This window comes from Lolium rigidum, chromosome 3 (genome assembly GCF_022539505.1).
Source record: "Lolium rigidum isolate FL_2022 chromosome 3, APGP_CSIRO_Lrig_0.1, whole genome shotgun sequence".
NCBI lineage: Eukaryota > Viridiplantae > Streptophyta > Magnoliopsida > Poales > Poaceae > Lolium > Lolium rigidum.
Window position 1 is genome coordinate 1,943,351 of NC_061510.1, and position 15,564 is coordinate 1,958,914.

The 15,564-nt window shown below is 44.1% G+C and overlaps 2 protein-coding genes across 2 annotated transcripts; one reads left to right on the forward strand and one right to left on the reverse strand.

Moving 5' to 3' along the window:
* The first annotated feature begins 510 nt into the window (after window positions 1-510).
* LOC124701088 (mitogen-activated protein kinase 4-like) lies at window positions 511-14,362 on the forward strand. The gene is made up of 3 exons (XM_047233138.1): window positions 511-549; window positions 12,126-12,536; window positions 13,380-14,362. Exons 2-3 carry the CDS (start codon window positions 12,129-12,131, stop codon window positions 14,016-14,018), a joined length of 1,047 nt encoding a protein of 348 aa, XP_047089094.1. The 5' UTR covers window positions 511-549; window positions 12,126-12,128; the 3' UTR covers window positions 14,019-14,362.
* Window positions 5,947-8,583, reverse strand: LOC124701087. The gene is made up of 5 exons (XM_047233137.1): window positions 8,406-8,583; window positions 7,992-8,135; window positions 6,909-7,880; window positions 6,646-6,801; window positions 5,947-6,519 (listed from the first exon to the last, which is right to left on the reverse strand). The coding sequence occupies exons 2-5, from the start codon at window positions 8,112-8,114 to the stop codon at window positions 6,187-6,189; spliced, it is 1,584 nt and encodes a 527-aa protein (XP_047089093.1). The 5' UTR covers window positions 8,115-8,135; window positions 8,406-8,583; the 3' UTR covers window positions 5,947-6,186.
* Window positions 14,363-15,564: the final 1,202 nt, after the last annotated feature.

Sequence of the window (15,564 nt, forward strand, 5' to 3'; positions counted from 1 at the left end):
GGCGCAGCAGCTGTGGATGTTGCCGCCCTTCATCGACCTCACCACCGACGACAATGAAGATGGCGGTGCCTGGTTAGTTTAGATTTTATTTTTAAACTACATAAATTATATTTGAATTAATAAAATTTCTATCAATTTTTCGCTGCTTTCTAAACTTCGCGCCATTCTTTTTCTCTTCTGAGCTCAGGCAACTAGCAAGCGGACATAATGGGGTTGCGCCGTTGGGCGTTCTGTTCGGACAGATCGAACAGCGTGACACATCCAGTCCGTGGGCCGATCCAAACGGAGAGAAACAGACCGTTTGGGTCGCCAACCAAGTGCATTTGTGAGGTGTCTTACGAAAATCGTACAGAAAACGTCGTATATGTAGCACGAAATTAGAACAAAAGGTTAGACTCTATACTGAGATTTGTTCAAACGGAATGGCTACGTTAGACCTTTTCTCCGGATGAACGTCTAAAAAGCACCATCACGGCCCTGGCGTGCGCGCAAGCATCATTCGGTCTTTGCTCCGCCTCTTCATATCTGCTGCTGCCGCCGGGGCGACTGGTGACTGGTGAGTGATCGATTACCCACACGGGATCACTTGTCCTCGTTTTCTTTCGTGAGGCATAGTACAGTAGTACTGTATGAGGAGCGGGGCGGTGCTCTCTTGCTGCTGCCGAATTGGCCGGCCGCCGGTAGGATTCTCGTGTTAGAGGAGCCCGCACATGAAAATGTAGATTATTGGGGACGTTTCGGCGGTGCATTGCTGCTTCCAGCGCTGCTTACTTGCTTTTATTACTAAGCAAACGCACACTGCACACCAGGTGTTTGATTAGTTGTCCAACTGAAATTGAGTAGTTAAACTTTTTTTAAGGTTGATTTTAAACAGGAGAATTATTCTCGTGCGACTTAGAAATACTAATCCCCAGCATCTGTTGAACACTTGTTCTGTTGACATTGCATTTTTAGAGTGTGGTCATGCAGAGTAAATATTTAATTCCTAGGCTGTTAATCTTGTGTGTTTCCTTTTTCTCAGTAGAAAGTGGCGAGGATGGTGGATTCTCCGAACAGCATGAGAAACAATGGCAAGTACTACTACATGATGTGGCAGACGATGTTTGAGATTGACACCAAGTATGTAAGGATCAAGCCCATCGGGAGTGGAGCCTATGGTATTGTCTGCTCAGCCATAAACCAGGAGAAAGATGAGAAGCTCGCGATAAGAAATGATAAACAATGTCTTCGGCAAGCGTGTGGATGCGCTGAGGACGTTGCGAGCTGAAGCTTCTTCGGCACTTGTGTCACAAGGATGTTATTTCTTTGAAGGATATAATGATTCCCGTACATAGGAGGAGCTTCAAGGATGTCTAGTTGGTCTCCGTACTCATGGACATCGATCTGCATTAGATAATCAAGTTGTCTCAGCCGCTTTTCAGTGATCACTACCCTTATTTCGTTTTCCAGGTAACCGCTTTCTTACCCTACCGCTCGTCCAATTGCTCTATTCACCATTCTGTCAATAGTGTGGTCATTCGTACCTAGGGCTCTATTTGGAAGTAATCGCTACGGCTTGCTAGGTATAATAATCCCAGGACTGTATACGATTTTTTCCTTCTGATACAAATCAAAGTAGATCATCAAATTTATGCCTAATTACTTAATCGGGCATACAATCCATTAATTCCAGATGCACATCTGTCGGGTTGGTGGATTTTGTTTACTTGATTTATGATATTTGATTTTTTAAGAAAAGTTTCTTGTATTGCGATTTAATGTTGTTTACATTGTCCTATTCCAATTTCCATTAAGTTCATACTCTTTATAAAAGTTGTTGCTTCCCAGCTAGTTAAGTTGCCAAAAAATGATTTTGCTAATTCATGGAAGAAGCACTGGCTACCTTTGATATGTCAAGTACGCATGAACTTCTATAGCTGCTCCCCTATTACGCTTGTACTTATGAATTGTATTTCTTACAAGCAATTTAATACACATCCATATTTGCACAGATTTTTTGTATGAACATATATAAGTTAAGCCTCTTTGTAAATTGTGCAAGAGCATCTCCACTCGTCCTCCCCAAAGGCTAGAAAAGACAAAATTGGGGACGCTGGCGACAAAAAAGGCGCCCAATCGGTCCCCTATAGCCTCCCCAAATAATAAAATTTAGCCGGCGGTCCTAATCAAAACCCAGCTCATAGGGAGGCTGCTGGTGGCACCGGCGTGCATGCAAATGATATTTTATTCTCTCTCCCCACATGGCTGGCCTACATGCACCCTCACATGCAGAAATCTTTCCTCTCTCTTCTCACATGCACATGCAAGCAAATGGGGGCTAGGACTGGACGGTGGCATCAATTTTTAGCCTCCCAAAGATTGAATAGCCCTCCAAAGACCATTAACCGGATGTGAAATGGAGGGCATCGAGTGTAAATGCTCTAAGCAAGGCTATGTATAGACACCTGTTAAGAGTACGTCATGGGCCTGGGTCCGTTAGTCTTATGGTTTGCTTAGGGGTCAAGTAAGCGTTGCTTGGGAGTCAAGTAAACCTCTCTATATAAGGAGAGGAGATGTATCAATCTAATCAAGCAAGAATTAAGAAGGAAATCCCTTCCCTCTTGCCACCGGCCGTGGGCAAGGCCCCCGGCCGGCCCTCTCTCCCTCCCAAACCCTAGCAGCCACATAACACTTGGTATCAGATTTCCCGGGTTCGATCATGTCCAGCCCTCCACCGAATTCTTCTCACCCGCCGCCGCCGCACTCCAACGTCCCCGCCGTTCTCTCCCCGACGGAGATCACCGCAGCCCTCCGCGATCTCACCACTGCTGTCCAGGAGATCCGCCTCTTCCTGGCCGGTCCCTATGGGCCGCCGCCGCCAGCGGCGCTGCTGCTGTGGCAGCCGACGCTGCTGCTGTCGTCTCCGCCACCCGACGCCGGGCTGCCTGCAGTCCCCGGCGCCGCTGTCCACCATCTCCGGGTCGGGCCCTACCTCGGCGCCGGTGGTCCCTCTTCTCCAGCAGCCGACCGCCTTCTTCCCCACCGGGACGCTACAGCAACAGCAGCTGCTGCCGCCACCACCAACGCCGCCGCTGCAGCTGCTTTCCTCACCGACGCTGTCCCTGCCGTTCGGTGGGCAGCTGCAACAGCAGCAGCTGCCGCCGCCGACGCCGTCCCTTCCTTTCGGCGGTGTGGGAGCGACCTTGGCCCCGGGCTCTACATTGACACAGCCCGAGATGCCCTTCCACCAGGTCCGTTTCTCTCCGTCGCCGTCACCGCTTCCGGCTTGGATCGCTATCCGCCACGTGTCGGCAGCGGTGAGGCTGCAGGCTGCTGCGCGCGGCCTCCTAGTGCGTCGGCGTGTGCGGGAGATGCGTGATCTGCAGCTCCTCCAAGTTGCGCTTCGTTGTGCAACGGACCTCGATCTCGTCCCCTGCGTCGGGGATCTTGGGCGTGCGGCTGTTGTTCCCGCAGGCAGCGACCTCAAAGTCTGCACCATCAACAGTCATCCGGCGGGGAGAAGGCATGGTGTCCCCGACAGGAGCGCATCGCGTAGCACCACTGCATTCCGCCGTCGGCCGCCGCGCGGGTTCCTTTTGTCCCGCTGGTTTCTATGGGATCCAGGTGGCTGTACAGGTGCACGTCCGACGGGCGAATGGTGTCCACTTTATTTCCAGGAGTCAACAATAAAGCGTCTCAGTCTATTTCAGGTTGAGAGTAATAAAACAAGCCGAGATGTAAAAGGCTCATTTTTATATGTTAGGGTTGTGTTGCATCGAGTCATGGTTTGTTTAGGTTGCAGCTCGAGGACGAGCTGCATGTCCACGTGGGGTGTAGTGTTAAGAGTACGTCATGGGCCTGGGCCCGTTAGTCTTATGGTTTGCTTAGGGGTCAAGTAAGCGTTGCTTGGGAGTCAAGTAAACCTCTCTATATAAGGAGAGGAGATTTATCAATCTAATCAAGCAAGAATTAAGAAGGAAATCCCTTCCCTCTTGCCACCAGCCGTGGGCAAGGCCCCCGGCCGGCCCTCTCTCCCTCCCAAACCCTAGCAGCCACATAACAACACCTGACTTGAGTATCTTGTAGTGGTCCAATACTTACTTTTTTTTACCGTAGACCAATACTTACTTGCATGGCTTATGTTACATTTAATTACAGTTTGTTATGTTATTGTGGTATCTTTGAAGACCATCGCATAGCGCCATGGCTTCAGCCGTTGAATTATCTGAAACAAAAGGGATGCCTCTGCAGCTTGCCGCGACAAAGCAACCCCTATCAACGCGAGTGATCACACCAGAGCTCCTAGTGTGTCTAGGTCAAAACCGGTGTGGACATTCCGTTTGACAAACTCTTCTATCGGCCTTGTCCATCCGTGTCTCACGATACCTGAGCTCTTCTTCCTCGCTCTGTAGTTGTTTAGCGCCAATGAGGAGATTGCCTAGGATGTCAACTTGTGTACCCGTGTTGGTAGCTGAAAGAGCTCTACTCGGGTTGGTACGTCGAAGTTCCCTCCTGCATGTTTCTAGTCAACCGCCTGAACAACTCTATTTCTTTCTTCATCTAAAAAAATCGATTTCTTTCTTCTAGTCGAACGGGAGACCCAGAACCAGAACCACGAAAAAAAAACACACACAGCATCGCAATATTGGCATACTAGTTCATTCTTTACTCGACAGATACAATGAGGATCATAATCTTTCGGGGGTCTGCTCTCTGTCCCTCCTGCTCCCCCCTCACTCTCTGTCCTCTTACCATGGCTGTCATGATTTTTGTATATTTATGTACCATTGTTGATACGAACCACGCCTCCCATTTAGGATCTTGCATACGAACTTGGAGATGTTGTGAGCTTCGGAGAAATTTATGAGAGGACCAGACGTCGCAATGTGTTCTATCACATTGATTTTACAATATTACCCAAAGGAGCTGATGGTTTTCAAAGTGGCCACGACAATCTATTCTTTGCTGAATTTACTTGCATGAAAGGAGAAAATGAAGAATATGTACTCAACTATTTATGTATAGTTAAATCTAATGACAAAGGTATTCCTTCACCTCAGATTAAGTAACGTTCATACAGTTAGGGGCCCCGCTTATTATTTGGTTGCCCACTGTGCCATATTTCCCCTTCACTATCATTGAGCCCCGCAGTTTTAATATTTATAAGCTAGCAATGACAATGTTTCAATATATGTCCCATAAATTGAGTGAAAAACAATGATTATTTGACCTTACAATAATAGGGAAGTGTACAAAACAAATACGGATAATCCAGAAACTGGAATTAACCGCGAGACGTGAGACTGCCCAGATCTGAACAAGAACCACAACTCATCTGAAATTGAGAATTTGTCAAGCATAGAAGTTGTAACAATAGTGTATATTTGGACTCACGCCGCATAAATACAAACACCGAAGCAACAGAAACGAACTAACAATCTATACTCTTGCAACTGAGGACATTCCCAAATTATTGATGGAGGTTGTGCGGTGTTGAATGAACCGATTACAATCTTCTCTCGTTTATGTTTTTTTAATGCATTATGGTTCAGTTACCTAAGATAGTTCATGGCCAGCCATTCGTAGTTACTGCTTTTTTTTTTTGCTTGGTTTGGTTATTTGGTAGTTAAATGACAAACCTCACATATGTTACAAGGTCGATGCTAGGCTGGCAGCTGAGGAGTCTAGGATAAAACACATATACAATGTAAAATATTGCTATTGAAGTGATACAGTATTATTACTGTTTATTACTTTGTTGGTAAGTACTAGCTAATTAGAAGGAGCGGAACTAGTGCTTAGTCACTTACGTAAAACTTAATTAATATATCTAGTGTAGCTAGAAGGGGTGGCTTCTTTGGTTTTGTTTGTTCTGAACTGTCGAGGATCAGAGAAGAATGTAGTACTAGTGCAAGAAAATTAACAAGAAGTCATAGGACGGAAAGCTCTGAATCTTTGACTGGATCATACACAGATCAATTGCTGCCAAATGCTTACGTTCATAATACCAAATAAAATATATATAACGAAGGCATAGTTAACCCAGATTGTAATCAAAATACAGACAATACTTAATTATCGGGGCTCATACTACTGTCTCCAATCATTCAGCTTGAGAGGCATGCTTCGCTTCTGAGTGATTCTTGCAGAGCTTCAGAAATCTTTCGAATGGAAAGAAAATATCTCAAATCTTAGTACTGTTGTTACTCATAAAATAGTGAGGATATGGCGAAACTCCTCTCTGCCGAGGTACATTTCTGCAAACGCTCTCTTCTGATTGATGTCGTACAGATCCTCCTCGCTGATACCACCCTTACTGACAGAATAGATATCATCATTCGAGGGATCTCTGTATGACACTGGATCCACTACCATACGTTTAAGCATGGTAGCATTCTCCAGGATGTAGAGCGCCAACTCAGCTAGCCCCAATACCTCACAAAACCCAGACATGTAGACACTCTTGAGGTGACGATGCACATGTCCTTCAATGGCCATCACGGTCCTGATAGCAGAAGAGCAATACCTATCACGACCGAGCTGCACACATATATCCAGTAATTTCGTTATAGATGTTAATTCAAACGGAAAGATCAAACAAAAGAAACATACATGATTATCATAATTAACACGTTAGAAAACATAATTAACGACCAAGGTACTTACATGCAGTTCCAGTTCTTGTAAGAGAGGTGCTAATTCCAAGATATTAACCAACCCCACAGACCAACTAGTATCATCTGGATAGAAAAATGTCTCAAGGTTGATGTTCAGATGCCTCAAATTTATGAAGCGAGACTGGCTGTCACTGAACCTTAGCACCTACAATCCATACAATGTAGAGCCACAAAAAATAATTATTTGAGATCCAATATTGTTACCACAAAATTGAAAGGAAATATAACAGGACACTTCTTTAAAGATCAAACCTGGTCAGGATTCAAAAGAAGAAATAGCTTATGCACATGAGGAAGACCAGTTGGAAGCTCGGCAAAGGTGAAGTCGAAACCATACTCATCAAACTCGAACGCTCTCATATTCGACACAAAGGTGGCCTCTGACAACTTCAGACATTCACTGAGCTTAATTTGCTTCAAAGAGTCGTCAAACTCAAATTTGTTAAGATTTGAAGCATGCAACTCTATAAGTTCCAGGTCACAAAAGCGCACACGCAGGTAGTGCAACTGGCACAGCTCCTGCTGTATATGTAAAATTGACAATGGTTTGCACCACTCTATACTTAAAATCTCGAGAAGAGAACAACTTAGCAACAGGCACTCGAGATCATCTCCACTGATGGACACAGTATTTAGTGTGAGTTCCTTAAGGTTTGTGATGCCACAAAAACTTGGGGGTGTCTCTAAATATATGTTGCCAAGATAAAGAGATCTCACGCAAGAGCCGTTTGTGCCACCGAGATTGCTCAGCGGCAAAGAATACTTGTACTTGTCGTATTGAGAGCCAAAGCCAATATCTTCGGATGTGAAATCAAGAACAATGTGCTTGGCTCTAGAGCAAATGGAAAAGCTAACCCATCTATCAATGTGATACCTGTGTTTTTTCCAAAGACCAAATTTGACAGCGAACTTATCCAGCGTTGTGGTGGTGGTGGTGGTGGTAGTAGTAGTAGGGGTATACCACAATGGGCGCAATACATTATCAACACTTTTTATGAATCGTCTGGTTAGCCACTCCAGCTTCTTGGCGTTGAAGTCCATCAGCTCTGCAAATGTCATCTCCTCGCGTTGTTCAGTATTATCGGTTGTAATGTTACTAAAGGTATCTTTGGTGAAGACCAGTTCTGGGTGGCATATCCTTAGCTGTCTCCATTCGCGAGAAAGTATGCCCATCCTCACGACTTCTTTGAGTGATAACCGTGACAGTACGTTGCGCAGTACGTCCTGCAATGAGCATGAGCAGTCAGGTTGTGACACTAGTTCAACTGTCCTTCCCAAGATGGTTATTTTAAAAGAGTTGGCAATCCATCAAAATAAGAAGTGTTTAATCCTTACATAGGGTAGAAGTTGAAGCTGCATTGCTGCTAAGTTCGGTTTCGCCAACCTCCTGAAAGCATCACCCTTGTTTTCAATGATTGAGTGTTCTTGGCTGCTTTGTTTGTCCACCAGAGGAGACATTGTAGATAGACAGAGGTATCTCTGTGTCAGTAGACAAAGCATCACTATTTTGAGCAATTCGTGAAACAAACAGACAGACAGACAGACAGACAGATTAACTGAATTTGGCAACAAAACTGTACGTGCATGCAAATTACTAGTCTGGACTGGACCGGACGAACGATCAGGCGAAAGAAATATTGTGACCGCTGGATAATTAACTAGGATCGAGCTAGGCAGGACATGATCCTCTCCCCATATTGTTGTTTCTTGTTGAGTAATCGAGGAACAGGGGATTGGGAAGTGACGTACCTATGGATGGAGTCGCCGCGCCGGAGAGGTGTGGTGGGAGAGCACGAAGGAGCAGCGGCGCGGAGAGGACTGGCTGGACGAAGGGATGAGCAGCACCAGCGATGACGTAGGAGGTCACAGCTGCGCCATCGCCAGGATCAGACGTCGCCGCCGCGCTAACCCTAGCGATTCATCATGGTGTAAGAGGACTGACGGATCGGGAGGAAGAAAGGAGATGGCCTGGTCAACCATATGTTTCCCATCCAGCGTGGGTATATATTTTCGGTGACACCTAGTACAGTATTAATTCTCCTCCAAAATACTTGTTTCGGTCCGGTATTCAGGGCTTCTTAGAAATCGCAGCGCGATCAAGATGGAATACTAGTGGCTATTCCTTATGTTACTCTGACTAGTAAACATGCACGTGCAACGCACAAAATAAAATAGTAACACACGCATGGTGCTAAGTGTTAACTCTTGTATTTTCAAAATTGAGACACCTGTTGAGGAGTGGTACTCCCGTGGACAATAATGTTGTTTCACCCGTATCATGTTATGCCCTAATTGTTAATCGCTTTGTTACCAGATACTCTCTTTGTCCTAAAATATAAGCCGTCTAAGGATTAGTCGAAAGTCAACGTTTTTCAAATTCGATTAACTTTACACGCAAAAATATAAACATTTACAGTACTGAATCAACATGAATAGATTCACCATAAAGTATATTTCTAAAACAGAACTCAATATGACAATGGTAGTAATATGTCTCAAGGAACAATGCAACAGAAAATCCATCTTTTCTTTGATTAAACTCAATGATTTTGTAAAGTGGCATCTTCTTATAGTACAATTCTGGACTTAAATATTTCATCAATCCGAAAAGATATATGCTTCAAGAGATCAACAACATTCAAAGAACGTTACATGTTACATAAAAAAGCACAGAGCACACGTGCTATACCCCTCAAGCAGGTTTGAAACAAACGGCCTTTCTTCGATTACTCGGCCTCTCACCCGACTTGCGTGGACTACACCACAGGTTCTTACAGCCATAAAGATGTCAGCAAATTGCTCTAGGCTGCCGTGCTCGGTCTCATGTCAGTCATGAATTGACCCAACTTCCTCTGGACTGTCGTGCTTGGTCTCATGCCGAGTGGCTCAGGAGTAGCAAGGCTAACATCAGGTATCCAGACATGGACATCTTTTAAATTATTGCAAAAATGTGATTTGCCGATAAGGAGCACATAACAATTGTTCAGCCGATATAATTGCCGAACTAATCATCTAACTAAGCCATTTAGGATGATACTGAACTGGCAACGGATTGTGCTATACATGGTTCAGCTAACTATGATTGAAAATTACATAACATTAAAATGAAGATGTTTTATCACATTAAAGTTCTTATAGATGCAACTTGTTGCAGTTTCGGGGTGCGGGCTTCCAGTATACCTCTGAACCTCCATTTATCTTTTGGGCAACTCCAGATCTATCACAACCAACAGCTCAGTAGCATGCATGACCTTTTCAGCTAAACCTGGTAAATATAAATAACATGAATCATAGACTCTTTCTAAATCAGAGGCATCAAGAGCATAAGTAAAAATAGGAAAGAAGTATTCACTTCTGTATTCAACAAATACATTATTCACTTCTGTAAATAGGAAAGAAGTATAGTTCTCTGAAGCAAGAAAAACTGACTGAACTAAGTTAACATAAACACAAACAAAATGCATAATAGGGCACAGTAGCCATTCATCTTGAATCACCAAAACATGACAATTTTTTGAGCTTACATAAATTTACCACACTATGGGCAACGGCCATCGGGGTTAAGATTTCTAACTTATTTCCCAACATAGAAGACAGTGTGAGACGCAACTTCTGAAGAGGAACATAGAAGATAGACTATGTAAGACGTAATTTCTGAAGAGGAATTCAAAATGAAAAAATAAGGATAACAGTACAAAGGTATCATAATCTTATGGTGCTGAAGACAAATGTCACACTGGAAAAAGAACATGAATCCCCACATATTTTACTCAAAATACAATATAAATACGAGCTTCCTGTTTGAAATCCATTATTCTTCATAGAACGAAGGAGGGGTGGGCCTCATTGTTGGTTGTAGAAACAAATGCAATCATAGCAAACATCTGGTTACCAATAATTTACTGCCACAATCATAAAAGTTTTCATACACGCATAGGATATATACTATATACCTTGTAAATTAAACAATTCGACCAAACTTTATGGAAAAGCACAAAAATAGTATATCCTATGAAGTGTGATGGAGGTTGTGAATCTGCAGACCAGATGGAGGAGGTTAGGTCACCAGCGTCGACTGCCTTGGCAGAGCCATCTACTCCCATGTGATGTGTTGCTGAGATCTGGTCGGCGTCGCCTCCGGCATGGGAAGCAGGTTGGCGTGCGGACCAGCAAGCTGGAGACTCGTGAAATCATTGAAAATTTTATCTTTTACGCCAGTGTTGCCATGACAAAGCCTTGTAAATGATCGTTCCCACCATTAATAAGCTGCAAGGTGTTGATCTCATCGACAAATCAAGTGATTGCATCCCGGTACCTAACAATTCAAAGACGACACAAATAAGCACTAGAGACTATGTGTATTTTGATTGTAGAAGTGAAACAACAAAGCACCGGAGACAACTCGATAAAATGAAAGAAAAAGCTAAATATGTTTAAGGGTAGTGATGTATACTTGATGACAAGCATGCATACACATGTAACAGTTTCAGCGGCACCTGCTGTCCAACATGAGCAAAGCTGAACAATGTAGCTGTATCATCTTATGATCAGAAAGACCTAAAAGTGATAGATTTTCAAAGCAAGACAGTAACACAAAATGAAAACGGAGAAAAAAAAGCACATCATTAATCGAAAAGGCTCCACAACCGAATCTAGTGTAGTCATATAGAGAAAAACGTGTATATGAGTACTCAGGAAATCAGCATTACCTGCTACCACAAAGCAATGAAAACTTGTTCGGTCCACCTCCGCCACCTTCCCGCCCTGCTACCCCTCGTCGATGTTCGCAATTGCCCTCTCCTGCGCCTCCCCAGGACGACGACGAGATGGGCTACTACAACGAGGAAACCAAGGATGATAACAACGACTTCGTCGGTTACGTCTTTCACGAGTGGAAGACGGCCATGGAGGAGGGCCGGGAGTTCCAGCTACCGACAACGATGAGAGACAGAGAGTTCAAGAGGCTCGGCATCCTCGTGTTAGAGGTGGACCGAAAGGCGCGTCCAACGCTGCCTCGGTACGCCATCAACATCATACCAGCAGGCCTCACGGAGGATGAGGTCCTCGAACGGGCAGTGCAAAACTCGCCTCCGCACCCACCGCTTCCATCTCCACCGTTCAATCCGTGGATTGTGCCGCCTGCTCCACCTCCACCACTGGCGTACATTTCACCGGCTGCCAACTGTTGTGGGCAATACCAGAATTCATCGACGGGGACGAGAAGTAGCCTAGAGTAGCAGACGCTACATGCACCTTTTAGTTTTATTTTTTTATTTTTTATTCCCTATATAAATTATGTTGCTTTTAAATGCAAAATTAACATGAGGTCACTGAGCACCTCAACGCAAGCGGACGCACGGTTAAATTCGATGGTTTCGGACGGATGCGACGGGCGCCTGCCACTTTAGTGGCGTCGGGCCGTGGAGAACTGGAGATGCCCTCACTCCTCCGCGTACCTCTTCTCCGTAGAAAATGGCGAGGATGGTGGATTCTTCGAACGGCAAGCACTACTACACAATGTGGCAGACGATGTTCGAGATCGACACCAAGTACGCGCCGATCAGGCCCATCGGGAGCGGCGCCTACGGTGTCGTCTGTTCGGCCATAAACCAGGAGACCAATGAGAAGGTCGCGATAAAAAAGATAAGCAATGTCTTCGACAACCGCGTGGATGTGCTGAGGACGCTGCGCGAGCTGAGGCTTCTTCGGCACTTGCGTCATGAGAATGTTCTTTGTTTGAAGGATATAATGATGCCCATACATAGGAGGAGTTTCAAGGATGTATACTTGGTCTCCGAACTCATGGACTTCGATCTGCATCAGATAATCAAGTCGTCTCAGCCGCTTTCCAATGATCACTTCCGATATTTCCTTTTTCAGGTAAGCGTGAGCTCTGTTTTTTCTTTCTTACCCTACCGCTTGTTCAATTATTCTCTTCGCCATTCTGTCATTAGTTTGTTCAGTCATACCTAGGGCTATATTTGGAAGTCATTATTATGGCTTGCTAGGCATAAGAATCCCAGGGCTGTATAAGGTTTTTTTTCCTTTCCATACAAATCAAAGTAGGTCTGATAATTTTTGCAGATGTCATCAAAGTTATGCCCACTTACACAATCGGACGTACAATCCATTAATTCCTGATGCATATGTGTCGTGGTTGGTAGATCTTGTTTAATTGATTTACGATGTTTGATTGTTTAAGAAAAGTTTCTTGTATAGTGATAATTTTTTTTTCACTGAGCTATTCCAATTTGCATTAAGTTCATACTCTATAATAAAGTTGTTGTTTCCCAACTAGTTAAGTTGCCAAAGAATGATTTGCTAATTCATGGAAGAAGCACTGGTTAGCTTTGGTATGCCAAGTACGCATGAACTTCTATAGCTGCTCCTGTATTACGCTTGTGCTTACGAATTGTATTTCTTAAAAGCAATTTAATACACATCTAGATTTGCACAGATTATTTGTATGAACATATGTAGCTTAAGCCTCTTTGTAAATTATGTAAGCAAGGCTATGTATAGACACCAGACTCGAGCATCTTGTAGTTGACCAATACTTACTTTTTTTTTACGGTGGACCAATACTTACTTGCATGGCTTATGTTACAATTAATTATAGTTTGTTATTGTGGTATCTTTGAATTTTTTGCTGATTGTTTTACATGTCAGCAATGTTTTTGAACCAACCAATTGTCTAAGATGCCGCTTTTTTGTTGACTGCAGCTCCTCCGAGGGCTAAAGTATCTTCATTCTGCAGGGATACTCCATAGAGACCTCAAACCAGGAAACATTCTAGTTAATGAAAACTGCGATTTGAAGATCTGTGACTTTGGTCTGGCTCGCACAAATAGCACCAAAGGTGATCAGTTTATGACTGAATATGTTGTCACCCGCTGGTACAGAGCTCCTGAGCTGCTGCTCTGGTGCGACAACTATGACACCTCCATAGATGTCTGGTCTGTTGGCTGCATATTTGCTGAGCTACTTGGTCGTAAGCCGATCTTTCCAGGAACGGACTCCCTAAATCAGCTTAAGCTTATAGTCAATGTTCTTGGCACCATGAGTTATGGTGACCTTGAGTTCGTTGACAACCACAGAGCTCGCAAGTACATCAAATCCCTTCAATGCACCCCCGGGATTCCGCTGCCTAGCATGTACCCACAAGTGCACCCTCTTGCCATTGATCTATTGCAGAAGATGCTTGTCTTTGATCCTTCCAAGAGGATTAGTGTTGTTGAGGCTTTGGAGCACCCCTACATGGCTTCCCTGTATGATCCAAGTGCAAACCCTCCTGCTCAGGTTCCCATCGATCTTCATATAGATGATAACCTTGGTGTAGAGATGATCCGAGAAATGGTGTAGCAGGAGATGATCCACTACCACCCTAAGGCCGTCACAAAGGTGAATATGTGACAAGCAGCAGATGCCCCGGTATGACGCCCGCGGCACCGCCTCGTCCGGTCACTGCATGCTGGCAATTGCGCTCTACGTCTGCTTCCTTCTTTGGGATTGCAATGGGTCTTGTTCCCTGTTGAGAATTTATTTACTAGGGGATGGGCCGGTATGAGGAACTTTGATGCCTGCTATCTAAAATGGGATGAGGATTAAAAGGTCTCCCATCCTTTTCCCCGCTATATCCTCTTATATATTTGTATATACATATAAATTCGTATAGTTTTTGTTAGTAGTATGTTATAATATCATGTCTAGTGTAGTAGTATATTTCAATAATAATTACCATGTGATACTCATACAATTTATTGTCATTTTACCACATGCATATTACAAAATTTGCTTATTTATGTGTGTCCATAATGTAAGGCCATGAAATTACGAGAAGATCACTTAAATTTACCCTTTAAATGGGGGAACCTGATCCCCTGAACCCAATGGGGATGGGGGGGGGGGGGGGGGGTCCTCGATCGTTAAGTCGGGATGTGGATGAGAAAGTACTCTCCGGTGGAGAACATATCAGTTGTCATCACTTTTCCTTCTTGAGCTCCTGCATGTGCATGGCAGCAGGCTGCAGTATTGCATGGATCAAGGCTGGACTCTATCCAGATTGATCGTGTAGGACGTGCTCAGCGGGAGGACCGGTGGCAATGAGAGTGGTCCGAGGACGCTGCAAACGGGTCATTGTGTACATCATCACTTTCAAGAATTGGGAGTCTCCTAGTAGCGATGGAATTGAGAAAATAAACATCGAATTACCAACACGTATAGTAAACGTTGAAATAGCTTAATGTTCTATTCCTTCATCCTAAATTAGACGTCACAGGTTTATTTAAATTCGCTTGTATATATGCTAAAACTGAAAATATATGTGTATCTAAAAAATATGTATAATTAATTCGGAGCGGAGGGAGCAGTACTAATAGACATCCATTACTCTCTTGGGCATGCATGCATGTCTGATGTCTGATCACTGTTAGCATGTAATGAAACTGCTGAGATTTATATAGACAAAGGTAACAAAATGGCTAGCTACAGTCTACAATACATAGCCTTGTTTGGTTGGCAAGTAAACTGCAATTTGCGTTTCAAGCATGCATTTTGGCTGTTTGGTTATCTAGGGACGTAGTTCTAGTAACCACTTCTTCCAAGTTGTGATATTACCCCTCATCAGCAAAGAGCAAAGAGAGAGCATAACAGCGAATGAAACTAACATGGTGGACTAATATAACGTCGTTTAGTCCTAACTACTTCCAAATAGCAGTTTAACAGAACATGTTAGGCCCTATCTAATCAGGAATGGGACTGTAGAGCGCACAAGTAGTTCATAACACACAACATGGACTAGTTCCTGGCACAACACATATCACAGGAATGCTTCTCTTCTTTTTCAGATCCTGGTCTGGCCTCTATCAGCCCACATAGCGTCCGCCCACTCCTGCCTCTTGTTCTTTCA